Source organism: Callorhinchus milii, unplaced genomic scaffold (genome assembly GCF_018977255.1).
Source record: "Callorhinchus milii isolate IMCB2004 unplaced genomic scaffold, IMCB_Cmil_1.0 Scaffold1, whole genome shotgun sequence".
Taxonomy (NCBI): domain Eukaryota; kingdom Metazoa; phylum Chordata; class Chondrichthyes; order Chimaeriformes; family Callorhinchidae; genus Callorhinchus; species Callorhinchus milii.
The window spans coordinates 86,900,153-86,916,117 of NW_024704742.1; the positions used below are offsets into that span (position 1 = coordinate 86,900,153).

Consider the following 15,965-nt stretch of genomic DNA (forward strand, 5'->3'; position numbering starts at 1 on the left):
AAATGTATTTTTATTTAGAGTATATCTCCCAGCCATGAATAAATTTGTTTTTCAGTCTATAATTTGTATGATTTATTCAGCTGCAGGGACGTAGAAATTTTCCAATTCCGATTCAATTCCAATTCAGGTGCTTGAATTACTCCAAAGAACCAAAAGCAATAGTTTAAGAATTTGTCAGAAAGATGTGGGCAGGACAGTATTTCAGACTGGCAAGACATTAAACAGGGTTACTCCAGTTGGTTTGGTGCATGGCTCAACAGCTGGTTTTAGGCAGCTCATTGGCCCAAGAAACCGCTCGAGAATCTTCTCAGTTAGGACGTCCCATAAGTTGTGACAAGGCCCTCTCCCCTCAACTATAAAGGAATGAATAATGAAAGGTACCTGAGAGGCATCCCAGAGGTATATAAATACACAGAGAAAACAAACCATGAACAATATGTTCAGGTGTGCCAAATTAAAAGCATTGAAGACGTGTTGAGCAGTGGTGATTTCATGTCATCTCACAGGTTTAGAGCTGTGAAAAGTACATTTAGGGCAGCCACGAGGAAGTAGTTCTTTAAGTAAGGTGCAGTAGAGCTAGAACAGGTGACTAGGAAGAGTAATATCTAACAATGTTGTAATGGAGATATTTGGAAGAGGAGAGATCATATGGCCCAAAGATCCACCTTGGACATAACTTGATATCCAAGGTCAGCTTTCAATTGTCCTTTTAAAAGTGTCCAAACCAATATCAGTTTTAAGGCATCTTCTTCAGAATTTTAGGAACATAGGAACAAAAGTAGATTATTTGACCTATTGAGCTTTTATTTTTTTTAAGATCATACCACATCTTTTAATCCCATATCCTTGGCTCTTGTGTCAACACAAGCATGTTCTCATTCAAGTGAAAAGCGTTAATCAACACGTCAACATAGTCATATAAAAGGAGCAACTAGATACCTACGGACTAGAGTTTCACATTTATGGAAACTGTAGTGAACAAGGAGTTTTTGCAACAGGAATGGAAGCAAACTTTTAACAAAATAGTTTAATTTGACATGTTACTCAGAAGAACAGGATTTTAATTAAATAACAACAACAACAACAAGATTCCATTTATAAAGCGCCTTTCACGTCAGGAGGACGTCCCAAGGCGCTGCACAGTTGGGTCATGATCCGAGCAGGGGGGAAATGGTCAGGGTGAGGGAAGGGAGGGAGCGAGGAGGGGGAAGAGAGTCGAGAGGGGAGCTGAAGGCTCGGTCAAAGAGAAAGGTTTTGAGACCGGCCTTGAAGGAGGAGAGGGAGGAAGCGGCGAAGGCACTGGGGGATGGAGTTCCAGAACCTAGGGGCTGAGAGGCTGAAGGCCCGACCACCGATGGTAGGGCGGTTGGGGCGGGGGACGTGGAGCAGACCGGAGCCGGAGGAACGGAGGGTACGGGCAGGTAGGTAGGGTGATAGTAGGTTGGAGAGGTAGGAGGGAGCGAGGCCGTGAATGGCCTTGTAGGTGAGGATGAGGATCTTGAAATCAATCCTCTGGGGGATGGGGAGCCAGTGGAGGCGAGCGAGGGTGGGTGTGATGTGGTCGCGAAGCCTGGTGCGGGACAGTACACGAGCTGCAGAGTTCTGAATGACCTGCAGCTTGTGGAGGGAGGTGCGGGAAGGCCGGCGAGGAGAGAGTTCCCATAGTCCAGCCTTGAGGTGACAAAGGCGTGAACCAGGGTTTCAGCAGCGTGAGGGGTGAGGTAGTGCCGTAGTCTGGCGATGTTCCGGAGGTGATGGAAGGCAGTGCCAGTTGTGGTGCGGATGTGAGGGAGAAAGGACAGCTCAGGGTCGAACAGAACGCCGAGTTCCTGACCGGCTTAGAGAGGTGGAGAGTGCAGCCTTGGATGCTGATGGTGTCGGCGCCTGAGGTGCTGACGTGAGCCAATCAGGAGGGCCTCGGTTTTTCGCACATTGAGCTGAAGAAAGTTGTCTCTCATCCAGGACTCGATGTCGGACAGGCAGCTGTCAGGACATCGGTGGTCGTGGAGTTGAGAGTAGAGGAGGAAAGGTAGAGTTGGGTATCATCCGCATACATGTGGAAGTTAACTCCATGTCTGCGGATGATGTCACCGAGGGGGAGCATATAGAGGGTGAAGAGGAGGGGACTGAGGACAGAGCCCTGAGGGACACCACATGAGACAGTACGGGGGGTGGAGGAGAAGCCATTCGTCGATAATGCATAATGCATAATAAATCAATGCATAGGAAATGCAGTTGGTTTTTAAGCTTAAAAAGAAAATCAATAAAAATAAATGTAGAGTGTAAATATGCAACAAATATTTAACTGAGTCACTTTAGGCTTCAGAATAGAGCTCCATTTCACTGCATTGTTTCAGGATATGCAGAACATTCATTGCACATACAGATGATGTAATAGAAATCTATAAGTTTCCAAAATGTTTTAAACATATATAAAACCAACTATTTAGTAGCAGAGAGATGGAGGGTTTGTCTTATGAAACAATTTGGTTTTGAACCGCTCTCTTAATTGTGCTTTTGTGACTTTCTTCAGGAGAGATGAAAGGGGCATAAAACTCTAATAATAAATAATCATTGCATTAATATTGCACCTTTCACATTGGGTGTACATCTAAAACCACTTCCCAGGATTTTACTGTAAAACGTGTAGTGACTGTGACCGCCAACGTGTGCACAACAATGTCCCAAAATCAGTGCGGAAGCATACAACAACCTCTTTCCCAGTTGGGTATCTAGTGCAATACTCGCTGGACATCGAGATAGTAGCTGTGAATTAGAATGAAAGACTCCCCATAATCCAATTTCTAAACTTATTTTGCTTCCAATAGAGTCATAGAGAATATTTGTGCAGTCCTGTAGCTCAGTGGTTAGAGCACTCGCCTCGCAAGTGAGAGACCTGGGTTCGAATCCCAGCAGGGTGAAATGTTGGGCAAGTTTCCTTACTCCATACGTCTCTGTTTACCTAGTAGTAACTAGGAACCCGGTTGTTAGTTGATTGGCGGATTGCTTTCCTGGTGTTATTAACAAATAATAATTTGGTCACTCAATCCACGACTGTTTGTGGGACACTGCCGTATGCTCACCCCTCTAACTCAAATCATTCAGAGTTTTTGTTTCCACATCTACCTTCTTCCTGCAACCAAAGGCTTGGTAATACACACGACAGGCATGTTGCTGCAGGATGTTACCAAACCCAATACTGATATCAACGTGATGGACATTAAAGTAATTATTTTTTTTTGAAGCATTCTACATTATACATTTTCTACATTAGTTTCTGCAGGATATCAATTATATTAACGCCCAAAATATAACGTTATGATCATATTTAGAATATTAGACTCGTACTTGTAAGAGTAATTTCCTGTCCCCTCAGATGGAGTCTGCTCATTCAGAAATAGTGAAGTAGAGGATAGTGTGGTGGCTAAGGAGGCTGCTTCAAATAAGGACGTTGTGCTGGGTAACAGATCTGGTCGCCTACGATATCCTATTGCAGGAAAGCAAAAAAAAGAAACACAATTACTATTTTTATATAAAAAAAGTGTTCTCAATTCAGATTAGATTCTTTAACCTCTCTCCCCCCACCACCCCCTCCACACACACACAGAGCTTGGAGAAAGCAGCCGCTGATAGGATCAGCTTGGCTCAGTTGGCAGAACTCTTGTCTCTGAGCCAGAAGTTTATGAGTTCAAGCCCCATATCAGACCTTTGACCTCTCAAAGTCGAGGTTAACACTACAGTGTGGATTGGGGGGCATGTTGTATTGTTGGAGATACCGTTCCTTTGGACGAGATGTTAAACCGAGACCCCATCTGCTTGTTCAGGTGGATGTTAAAGATCCCATGGTATTATTTGAAAAGAGAAGGGAGTTTCTCCCGGTGTCCTGGCCAATAATCCCTCAAATAAAATTGGTCAATCATTTCATGGCTGACAGGTAAACACCCCTTCACTCACCCACATCCTTCCCAACTCTCAACCCTGCATACTCAACAGTCGTTCCCCCACCCCACAATCTACAACCCCACCAAACCTTTCTTTTTCCGCCTATGCCCCACTTGCACTGGCCTCCAAAATGTCTGCTCCCTCTCAAATAAAGCTCTTGTAATCCACGATTTCATTCTGGAAGCAAATAGACATTTTCGGGATCACAGAAACCTGGCTCTCCCCGGTAACCCTGTCCCCCTCGTTGAATCCTCCGTGCCTGTTACAATTCTCACCACCCCTCCCACCCCAACCAATGCAATGTTGGGATAGCTGTCATCTCCAAAACCTCTGTATCTCCTACTCCTCAGGCTGTTTGCCCTCTTTTGAGCACCTCACCCTCTACCATTCCTCCTCTCTTTCCTTCAAAATTCTGCTGGTTTACTGCCCCCCACCCTCCCAAACATCCTGGGTCCTTCCTTGCGGATATCTCCTCTCTCTTCTCAGCCTCGGCTCTCTGCCATAATGGGTAATTTCAACCTTCATCTATTCCCCCGCCCCATCTCCTCTGACTTTGCCGCTGTCCACTCTAAACCTCCATCCACAACCGTGGCCACTCCCTTGACCTCACCCATGGCCTAACCATTTCTGATCTGACCATCACAGGCAAGGCCATCTCAGACCACTTCCTCAACTCCTTCTCCTCTCACATCCATCTCAAAACCGACCCACTCCCCCTGGTACAACCGTCAGCCTTTGGTCCTTCAAATCCCAAACTCGGTTGCTTGAGTGCAAATGGCACAAAAACGGCCTCACAGTTCATTAACAACTGTGGCTCGAGCATCTTCACACCTACCGCCGCTCTCTCTCAAGCCAAAACCGCTTTTTACTCACAGGTCATTCTCAAGGCCAAACCCAACCCCAAAATCAGATTCTCCACTACCCACCAACTCCACCACGCCCCCTCTCAAGCCTCCTCGATCCTCACTTCAGATGCCAAGTGTGAAGAGGTCCTGGACTACTTTACCTCATGTCGCCAGATGCCCCCTCATCTCCTCCAACCTCGGTTCCTACCACACCCACCACCCTACACTCATTTGCCCCCATCTCTCCCTCCACCCTTTCCCCCACCATCACCCAGATGAAGTTCACCACCTGCTTTATAAATGGAATCTTGTTGTTGTTGTTGTTGCTGCTTCGACCCCACCCAGCTTTTGGTCACTCAACTCCCCCTCCTCTGCCCACTGCTGGCTGACACAATCAACCAGTCCCTCTCCTCAGGCTCTGTCCCACTCCCCCTCAAATCACCTGTCATCAATCCCCTCCTTAAAAAAACCCACCCTCAATCCCTCCAATCTCACAAACTTCAGATCCATCTCAAACCTGCCTTGCTGCCAAAGTTTTGGAGCACGTCGTTACAAATCAGCTTTGCTCACACCTCTCTCTCCACTCCCGACTCGGACCCCTCTAGTCCGGTTTCTGCCCTGCCCACAGCACAGACAGCGCTCATAAAAGTAACAAATTGTGACCAGGGCTTCCTCTGCCTCCTCATTCTCCTGGACCACTCTCCCGCGTTTGACACAGTTGCCCCAACCATTCTCCTCCACCGCCTCTACTCCCTCATCCATCTTAGTGAGACTGCATTTGCATGGTTCGAGTCCTACTTAACTTCTTAACTACAACAATACATTTTGGCATATGGTTTTCCCTCCTGCCCCTGCACAGGCACCTACGGGGTACCCCAAGGATCCGTCCTTGGCCCCTTTCTTTTCCCGCTATATCAAATGCAAGGTTTATTAGTATTATCTACATGCTCCCTCGCAGTGATGTCATCTGCAGACATGTGGTCAACTTCCACATGTACGCGGATGACACCCAAATCGTGCTTAAGGTGTCAGACTCCGCCACTGTCAAGAGCTCCGGGATGCTACCCCCCGTGATGGATGCTATATAAATGCAAGTTGTTGTTGTGCGACATTGCAAATGGGGTTCTGCCTTCATCTACAAATCCAGGGCTTTTTGGATATATGCTGTGATGTAGCTTACAGCATTGAGCTAAACTGCATGAAAATGGCAACTTGAGCTAATGTGCATATACACCCAACTTTCCAATGTATTACATAAAACCATGCAGTGTGAAACCCAAAGCCACTGAGATATCAGTCACCCGAGGGTGGAGATTGTAACAAAGCATTCATTAAAAGGCCACCTGAAGTGTCTGATTAGTTTCTCCTCATAACATCAACACTAATATACAACATTCCATTCTACAAAACTGCAGTGACTGAATATCTGCTGTGCACAATTAGCTTACAGTATATTCTGTGAAGCGCTTTGGGACGTCTAGAAGATATGAAAAGCGCTATATCAAATGCAAGGATTATTATTATTATTATTACCTAGCATCGAATCACTTTTCTACAAAAAAAGTCAATATTACCATCTACTGAACTACATAACGAATGGAAGATGTTCCTATGCATTTCAGAAGACTTCCCCTTGAATCAGTTTTCTGAGTAAATTTTAACAACATTTATTTATACTCTCTACTTGTATCAAAAAGAGAGTAGTAACTAGCAAATTTACAGAATAAAGTGGACCTTTCAGTATTGCAATAAATTGTACTATTTCTGCCAAAAGTACAAATGTTTTTTCAAATGTTAATAAAAAGAGTTACCTGGACAAACAGATGATTTTAGGATACTGTGGTCATCTTATCAAATTAAAATTGACAATATTGTTGACGATGTATTCTAACATATTAAACACACGCACATACAAGGTACGTTTCTGTGTTAATAGACACTTGCTTACAAATAGTATTACTAAAATGAAACCCAGAAGTACAGCATGAAAGAAAAAAATCATTTTTGTTTAAATATAGATTTTAGTTTTCCGTTAGAAGCATCTGGGTACAATCAAGCCAAACAGAATGGAATAAACAGATCCATACTTTCTCTCCATCAGTGGCATATTGTGTAATTACTGTGGCCATCTGGCCTCTTTCAATAAAGACCCTTGACTAGGCAGCACAACCAGTTTTAGCCAAACCTTTATCTATACAAATGAACATTTAAATACTAATCACAAAGAAAACAAACTTACATCAGTCCTTGCACATCTGCTCACATCACATTTCATTTCTCTCAGCTAATTTTTCACATGGATTAGCAGTCCTTTCCTATTGAATCAAATTGATAGTTGACGTTTTCAGATGATTCTCTAGCTTCCTATTGAAGACTCGATCCATCATTTTTTTTAGAGCAGTTGCTAGTCATTTTGGTTTTCCTGAAATGGAAAACTCATACTCGAACAGTTGGCGTAACTGCTACCTGCTTTTATACATCTTTGAAATACTGTAATTGAAAATAAATACAGTATTTTGCATTTGGTGGACAATCCCACACAGCAAGATCCCCCTGGGTGCAGGCAAGGCACTTTCTTTGGGGGAAAGGAATGAAACGATGAGATGTTTTATGCATTTCATACACAGAGATGTTTGCAAGCTGGATCATCCTCTTGTTTGTATTTTGTACACCATCACAAAAAAAATGATTTGATAAAATGAAATCTCACACATTATGCGGAAATTTAGGAAGTTAAGACCATTAAATCCACTGAGCCCAGTCTGTCAGACTGTTCCACTACACTGTGCCCAACTCTGCCCCCAACCCTTCCTTGTCAATGAATTCTTTAATATTTCTAATTCTATCTATCACTTTCTTGAATGATTCAATTGATTTCTCATTCATGGCTTTCAGGGGGAGTATTTCCAAAGTGTTAGATCACTTTGCAAGAGGAAATTAATTCTTGCAAAAAAACAAGGCCCCTGTAGCAGATTGCATGCTCAGTATCCAGGTTAGAGAGCAAAACATGTTATTGAGAAACCTAACCATTAACAAGTGTTTTTTTTAAAAAAGGTCTGTTCCCAGTAGGGTCAAAGATGTGAGGTCATCTAATTTCAGGCAACCAGTGACAGTGTTAAAACCTTTCCAACTGCAGAATGAAAAGCTCCTTATTTTGACCCAATTTATATCAAATGGGACCTTACAGTTTTTAGTCCAGTCTGTTCAAGAGTTGAAAGAGCAGTGCTCACCAAAAAAAATTTAAAACTAAGTAAAACAACCACAAAACTTCTTAAAATGAATCCCTATAACTTCTGATTGCAATATACAATTTCTGATTGCAATGTCGATCAGCTCACTGAGAAATTCATGACCAAATTCAGTGAAAAACTAACAAGAGACTATCAAGCTCAATTAAGGTGGCAAGTTACTCTTCACATATAAAGTTTGTAGATTCTTGGCTCCATTCAATGATATTTCCCACCACGCACACAAAATATACCTAGAGAATCATCTGAAAACGTCAACTATCAAGTTTGGAGGAAATTGAGAATAGGCATTTGAATATTGAAGCATGATCCCTGCAAGATCACTCTATACATAAGTTTTGTTAAAATCAGTTTAAGTGTTGGAAAACAGATGTGTTAATGCCCATACACCCAAACAATGGCACTCCCAAATTCTGGTTGAATAACGATGAGCAGGACCGAAGATGATTTTGCCCTATTTTGAGGCATTGTGTGTAGAGAGAATACATCAATTAACCTCAAGATCTTGAGTTTAAGGCCCATTTGACATCCAACCAATGTATTCAATACATCATTATATCCCTCGGTTTGCACACAAAACTCCCCCATAGATGAGGCCAAATACAAGTACTGTACATTACCTTCTTCGTCAAGGCTGGAATAGCTCCTGGTGCCGTATAACGTCTCATTTCTTCCATCTGTTAGCTCTTGCGTGGGCCCAGGTGCTGGAACTTCTTGTCCTGTGTATTTAATAGCTGGAATGGAATTCCGAGCTCTCTTTGAAGGAGATGACCTCAAAGCTGTGAAAACAAAAAGGGGGACTATAAATTTCACTTTATATTCAACAAAAACTTTAACATTTCGCTTCATTATCAATACACTTTTGGATTTTAAGAATCTTGTGTTTTGGTCAACTGGTAGTTTGAAACAAGCTTAATCGGCATGCTTAAGAGTATCCAAACTAGACTGAGATCCACCTACATATGGAAAGCCCACTCTTCCTAGAGGGACACTTCCTGCGTACCTAATTCCAGAGAGTATTAGGCACAGGTAGGCAAAAGCCAAGGCTAGTGGACCCCAGAGTAGGCATTGGGGTGCTGCTGGAGTTCAACCAGCTAATACCTTATAGCTTGTCATTGACAACACTGTCTGGTAAGCTTCCAGCTAGGGCTACCATAACCATTAGGATTTTGTCTTTCAGAGATCACAGGAGCTGAGTGGGAAGAATTCCTGTTCCCAGTGACTGGTCTGCCCTTCCAAGACCTACTAATGAGCCAGGTAGGCTGGGTTGTTGTCAGCAGTGCTCTGGAATATTGTGGGCCCATCTGTCTCAGGAACCAGGCTAGAGTCCACCAGATGATTGACTTAATTCTGACATTTCAGTGCCAAGCACGAATCAGTCACCTGATAATAATCCTTGCATCTGATATCGTTCCTTATCATGTCTTTGAGACATCTCAAAGCACTTCACAGAATATACTGAAAAGTGAATTGACTGTATATTTTGTGGACGAAACGTGGCAGTCAATTGTGCACAGCAGTGTCCCACAAACAGTTGTGGATTGAGTGACTAAATTACTATTTTTAAAATTTATTTTTTGAACCTTGGAGCCAGTTCAGCATTCCTTCCCTGAAGCACTCAGAACCGTGTAGGTGGAGCTGAGTGAAAGGTGATGGAGAAGAACAGATTGATCAACAGCATCAAAGGCAGCAGGCATCAAGAAGAACAAAATGACAGAGAGAGCCCTGGTCACAGAAGGACAGAATGTCGTTTATGACCGATTAGTCTCTGTAGTGTGAGAAGCACAGAAACCAGATTGGAGGGGTTAATGAAAGGAATGCTGGGAGAGGTAAGAGCAAAGCTAGGAAGCAACGACTCGTTCCAGAACCCGGAAAAGGGAAGTTGGGGATGGGATGGTAGGGAACTGAGAGGCTGGGGATGATGACTGCTGTTTTCAAGGGTGTGGGAACTGTGCCAGTGAACAAAGAGAGGTTGACTACGACAGTTAGTTTCAGCTTTCTACCAATAGCTTTACAAAATGAATTAAAGAGAAACCCCAATTACACCAATTTGCAAACTATGCCTCTGATTTGACCGTGTTGATTTCGGTGTTTGGGGATTGGAGGCGGGAGAGGAAAAATAAATCACTCTTACAACATTGTAAGTTCTATAGCACTAGGGTAACGAGCACAAATCTCTTACTCACATTGTGACTTTTTGAAAACTTTACAGTTCATGAATTTCAGAAATCTATCAGCATAGAATCCAGGCCTATGGACAGACACAGAGTCCTGTGAGAAAACAAGACAACAAGTCAATTCTTTAGCTTCCATTTTGTTGGACTTAATATCAAAGTACTTTAAGAAGCCTAATACTCCCAACAAGGCAATGAACCACTTCCAGATAATACCGTGCTCTTTAACTTGAAACTTTAAATTCTGGAACAAATTGATAAAAAGTACCAGAAAACACAAATCGTCTGTTTCAATTTCTGCAAAGTTGTAGTGAAATATCAGAACATTTCTTCCTCCTTTCCCATCAATCATTTTACTGCCTAGACCTATCCTGGTAATTGCATTCTTTAACTTATGCTCTATTGGTCAAGGAGAAATAAAATTCAAGCCTACTCCATCATAGACGAGTGCTTTCCAGGAGTGTTCCAGCTTCTTAATGAACCTATTGAGAGGGGCAAAAAAAAATGTATTTTAAAACCAAGATTGGATTTACACTTTACTTATTGATTATAAACAATGATGTTGGACATTGTGTCAGTGACACAGAATTACACACTGTTCCGCCCCAAAACATTCGGCCAATTAGTCAGTGCTGGTGTTTATACTCCACATGGGCCCCTACCCCTCCTAATACCCTCTTCCATCCCCCTCTTTTTCCCTCTCCCTTTTGTATGACTGTTAATCTGTGGGTGAATACTCCTAATTTCCAAACAAGTTAGTAAATCTTTAGTAACTCCTTATGTTTATCAATACGGTCATCTACAGAACTGACCCTTATTCTGTTTCCGTTCCTCTCCTCACCGTCAACTTTCTTACACCAATAGACTGCAGCTCTAACTTCTTAATATCTTTTGCAAAAACATAACATTTTCAATTCTCACAGCAACCCCTTAGAATTTGCTGATTTACCACCATGCTAATTTACATCGGCTCTGTGCCTATTGGGAAGTGTGTTGAGTCAAACTCATTTCATCCAGGACTCTTCAAGCCACTGGTGAGAGGGTTAAGACCATCAGCTTGGTAACCCTATTGATTCTTTAAGACTACGCAGCTGGGTTTTAAAAAGTCTTTCGCAAAGAGTCAAAAGCAACATAGATCGGTAAATGACATTTAACATATGTCTTCATTGGTATGGGATATCTGTCTTGGATAGTAAACATACCTGCACCAACCATTCCCCCTGGAGTAAAATAATGATATTCATGTTATCCGTACCTGTAGGACTGTAGAATATCAATAATGGCCATGTAAAGTAGAAGCCGCTCTCCTTTATTATTCTTGGCTGGTATGCCTCCAATTCTAAAAGAACAAAATCCAGAAAAAACTTATTAGGAACAAGAGTGTGTGGGAAGAGAAAGAGGAAATTTCATGTTCCCAACTCTGAACCCTTAGCTATATAAAGCACAATTCAAGAGCTGCCACATGCAAAAAGCTTTATTTTTCCTGTTTGAAATGTTTATTAAGAAACTCCACCTTTGTCGCTCATGTTACTCGTGCCTTCTTAGATAAAATCAAACAACTGCAGAGTAAACCACTCTCTCCCCCAATTTTACTTGAGCAAATGTACCTGAACACCAACCTTAGAATAGGATCCCCTATTGCACTTCTGTGATTGTTACTACTTCCCACCATACTTTTGCATGAAGTTATATGAAGTGGTCAAATTGAGTGACATCCTGCAGATAATTTATGACGTGGCCCTACGTTCACCAGAAACAAAGTTGACAATACGCAAACTCACTTTATACTCAAACCTTACAACAGATAGACAGATGTTCATACCCATCATTTTAAACTGGATTCAAAGCCAGATGCTATATGTCGGATGACAGTTTGCAAACCCAGTACAGCTCACAGTCCTCAGTAAGGAAACTTAAAAAGAGAAAGTATATTGTCTCTAATTACCACTTGATTGCAAATGTCCATGAACTTACTATCTTACCATTTACCTCTTGGTACCAGATTTTATGCCTTAAAACTGCTGATCAATGATTAGAGGCAGGCTAGGCACGGATTGAAAATGCAGTATTCATGACCTGGGCTCGCAAATGTGCCAAGAGTTGCAAACACTCCTGTTCGTCTCCTGTTACTCCACTGATCCATGGGAACGCCACAATCTACATCCAGGTGGGCACTGGATTGGTGTCTCCATGGGTTAGCGTGATACATTTAGTTAATGGCAGAAGCCCCCATTTTCTAGTTGATATTTGGAAGCCAATGAAATATTAGTCCTGTAGCTCAGTGGTTAGAGCACTCGCCTCACAAGCGAGAGACCTGGGTTTGATTCCCATCAGGGTGAAATCTTGGGCAAGTTTCCTAACTCCACACACCTGATAATAATCCCTCAAGAAAAAAAAACAATAATAAATTGGTCACTTCAATCCACGACTGTTTGTGGGACACTGCTGTGCACAATTGGCTGCCGCGTTTCGCTCACAAATATACAGTCAATTCACTTTACAGTATTTTCTGTGAAGCACTTTGAGACGTCTCAAAGACGTGATATGACTCAAAATGGATACACAAAATGTTCTAAAGAAACATTATGAAAAAGCTGTATATAATCAAATATCAGACCACTAAACAAGTTAAGAAGAGATCAAGAATATAAGCTTGATGGTACAATCTTAAAGGGGGTGGAGGAACAGAGAGACCTGGGGGTTCATAAGTAAATCTTTGAAGGTGGCAGGACAGGTAGATAAAGCTGTTAAAAAAGCATACGGGATACCAGGCTTTATAAACATGGGCCTAGAATACAAAAGTCTGGAAGTTATGATGAACTTTTATAAAACATTAGTTAGGCCTCAGCTAGAGACTGTGTTCAGTTCTGGGCCTCACACTTCAGGAAGATGTAAAGGAATTGGAGAGGTTGCAAAGGAGATTTACCAGGATGGTACCAGGAATGAGGGACTTCAGTTATCAGGAGAGGCTAGAGAAGCCAGGATTATTCTTAGAGCAGAGAAGGTTAAGAGGAGACTTAATAGAAGTTTTCAAAATTATGAGGGGATTCGAACAAAGAGAAACTATTTCCACTGGCAGGTGGGTTGGTAAACCCGAGGACACCGATTTTAAATAGTTGTTAAAAGAAACAGAGGGAAGGTGAGGAGAAATTTGTTTACACAGCGAGTTGTTTGGATCTGGATTGCATTGCCTGAAAGGGTGGTGGAAGCCGATTTGATAACAGTTTTTAAGAGAGAAGTAGATAATTATTTGGGAAGGACAAGTTTGCAGGAATATGGGGATAGAGCAAGGGAGTGGGATTGAATTGGATAGCTCTTTTCAAAGATCCTGAGTTGTGCAAGGATGTTCATGCTAAGAGCCAGTTCATGCTAAAACACTAGTTAGGCCTCAGTTAGAGACTGTGTTCAGTTCTGAGCCCTACACTTTAGGAAGGATGTAAATGCATTGGAGAGGGTGCAAAGGAGATTTACCAGGATGGTACCAGGAATGAGGGACTTCAGCCACACACCCACCCCCAATACAACAACAACAACAACAACAAGATTCCATTTATAGAGCGCCTTTCACGTCAGGAGGACGTCCCAAGGCGCTGCACAGTTGGGTCATGACCCGTTTTTAAGAGTTTTTAACAATGCCCAACATTGCTTAACAAGAAGCCCAAAGATGCAGCTGCTGAAAAGAAACAACTCCATTGACAATAACCCTTTGATGCTCTGCAGCAGTGGAATACATGGAAATTGGGACGATCTTCAACCACCTCCCTAGACAACTTCAGTAGAAGTCTATGGTGCAGAATTGCTACATCTTGGACCAGTGAAAGGCATTATATGGCCTGAGACTATTTGTGACCCTCCTCCAAGCTGTCGGTCCCAAATAGCCTTGCTGTGCCTTCTGCTTTTGGGGATTCTTTCATAGTCTAATTGTGTGATGCTGACTGAATAAAATGCCGTTCTCAAAATTCAGCAACACTCGTAGGCTGTCCTGGTATCCACAGGACAAGTGAAGGGAATATTTAAATCATACTGTCTAGTAGAACAAATGGTCCTAGCTTTCTCTTCCTCCTGCGCCTTTTCCTGTGGCTAAATGCCTGACCTCTTCTTAAGAGACTGGCCATAGCGGAATGATCAAACTAGGACTCTTCACTAGTGAGAGAAAATGACTGAGGGGACCTCATGGAGGTGTACAAAATATTAAATGGGATTGAAAAAGTGAACCCAGATCAATCATTTAGGATGTATTGTGACAGTAGAACAGGACGACATTCAGTATTGAGTTGTAAAAGGCAACTTCAGGTCAGGTACCAGGCAGTTTTTCTTTACGCAGAGGGTAGTCAACGACTGGAACAAGTTGCCAGGAAAGGAGGTATCAATCCGTGAGGATACACAACATTTTTTTGTGCAATCTAAGAAATTAAACAATTCAAACTGAAAACCAATGATTAAATCTTTTCTCCACCGAGTATAATGATTGGCTTCACAAGAAAATACACCGAGTTTACTCACACATCCTCCGTTCCAAGAGATTCCTTCGATTTTGTAGCTCCCTGTATAGATTCCAGGGCTGTGGAATACAAGACCTTCTGCCCTCCTGGGCGTTTCCCATCTGATGCTGTTTGGAAACTCTCTAACTCATTTTCATTTTCAGCTATGTCCAAGTTATGGATTCCCAATAACAGACTGTAGTCCATGATTTTGAAACTTTCTAATACCTGGTGGCATACAAATCACAATTCATCACCCGGCTGCAGTGGAAGAAATCAATAGCAATTTCATGCTTGGTGCCATTGACTTAGCACCCAGGTTTCAGCAGTTACATTAATGTCATCATTCAAAATGAAAAGGTTCCAAATATATACGACTCCACAACCCGAGAGTTTGAGACAAACCGAGGTCCTGTTCTGGCTGTTCAGGTGGATGTTAAAGATTCTTTGTCATGATTCAACAACAATAACAACAAGATTCCATTTATTGAGCGCCTTTCACGTCGGGAGGACGTCCCAAGGCGCTGTACAGTTGGGTCAGGACCCGAGCAGGGGGGAAATGGTCAGGGTGAGGGGAGGGAAGGGAGGGAGCGAGGAGGGGTAGAGAGTCGAGAGGGGAGCTGAAGACACGGTCAAAGAGAAAGGTCTTGAGACCGGCCTTGAAGGAGGAAAGGGAGGAGGCAGCGAAGGCACTGGGGGATAGTGTTCCAGAGCCTCGGGGCTGAGAGGCTGAAGGCCCGGCCACCGATGGTAGGGCGGTTGGTGCGGGGGATGTGGAGCAGACCGGAGCCAGAGGAATGGAGGGTACGGGCAGGTAAGAGAAGGGAGTTTCTTCCTGTGTTTTGGTCAACAACCCCCGAAATAAAAATTGGGCTATCATACCCTGGCTGTTTGTGGGACATTGCTGTCCTGGCAATTAGGTGTCATGTTTGCCCACAAAATACACAGCCACACTACTTACTGTATATCCTGTGAAGTGCTTTGAGATGTCTTGACGACATGATAAACCACTATATCAAGTTCAAAGTTTATTCTTAATACAAGTAACAGATAACAAGCTAAACACATTGAAGATTCAGTCAAATTTTGTTGCAAATTTAAAAAGCCTGAAAAGCTTCCTTTTCGACTGTGCTTACGGTCATCTCCTCCCCCGCACCCCCCCCCCCTCCCCAATTTGCACACAGCAATGTACACAAAGCAAGTGAGTAACCAATTATATCTGGGGTATTGTTGGCCAGGATGATGGGAGAAACACTCTTCTCTTTTTGAAAAGTG

General features: G+C 42.8%; 1 protein-coding gene across 5 annotated transcripts in view; it reads right to left on the reverse strand.

Annotated features, from left to right (window-relative positions):
* Positions 1-15,965, reverse strand: part of pip5k1bb (phosphatidylinositol-4-phosphate 5-kinase, type I, beta b) — a 125,920-nt gene that overhangs the window by 17,928 nt on the left and 92,027 nt on the right. For 4 of the 5 annotated variants that reach the window (XM_042332817.1, XM_042332812.1, XM_042332819.1 and 1 more), the window contains 6 exons: positions 14,713-14,918; positions 11,465-11,548; positions 10,643-10,691; positions 10,222-10,306; positions 8,656-8,814; positions 3,349-3,487 (listed from right to left, as the gene is read on the reverse strand). In XM_042332817.1, coding sequence (XP_042188751.1) covers positions 3,349-3,487; positions 8,656-8,814; positions 10,222-10,306; positions 10,643-10,691; positions 11,465-11,548; positions 14,713-14,918 — 722 coding nt within the window. The remainder of the gene's footprint in view (positions 1-3,348; positions 3,488-8,655; positions 8,815-10,221; positions 10,307-10,642; positions 10,692-11,464; positions 11,549-14,712; positions 14,919-15,965) is intronic. The other variant, XM_042332829.1, reaches the window with a different exon arrangement.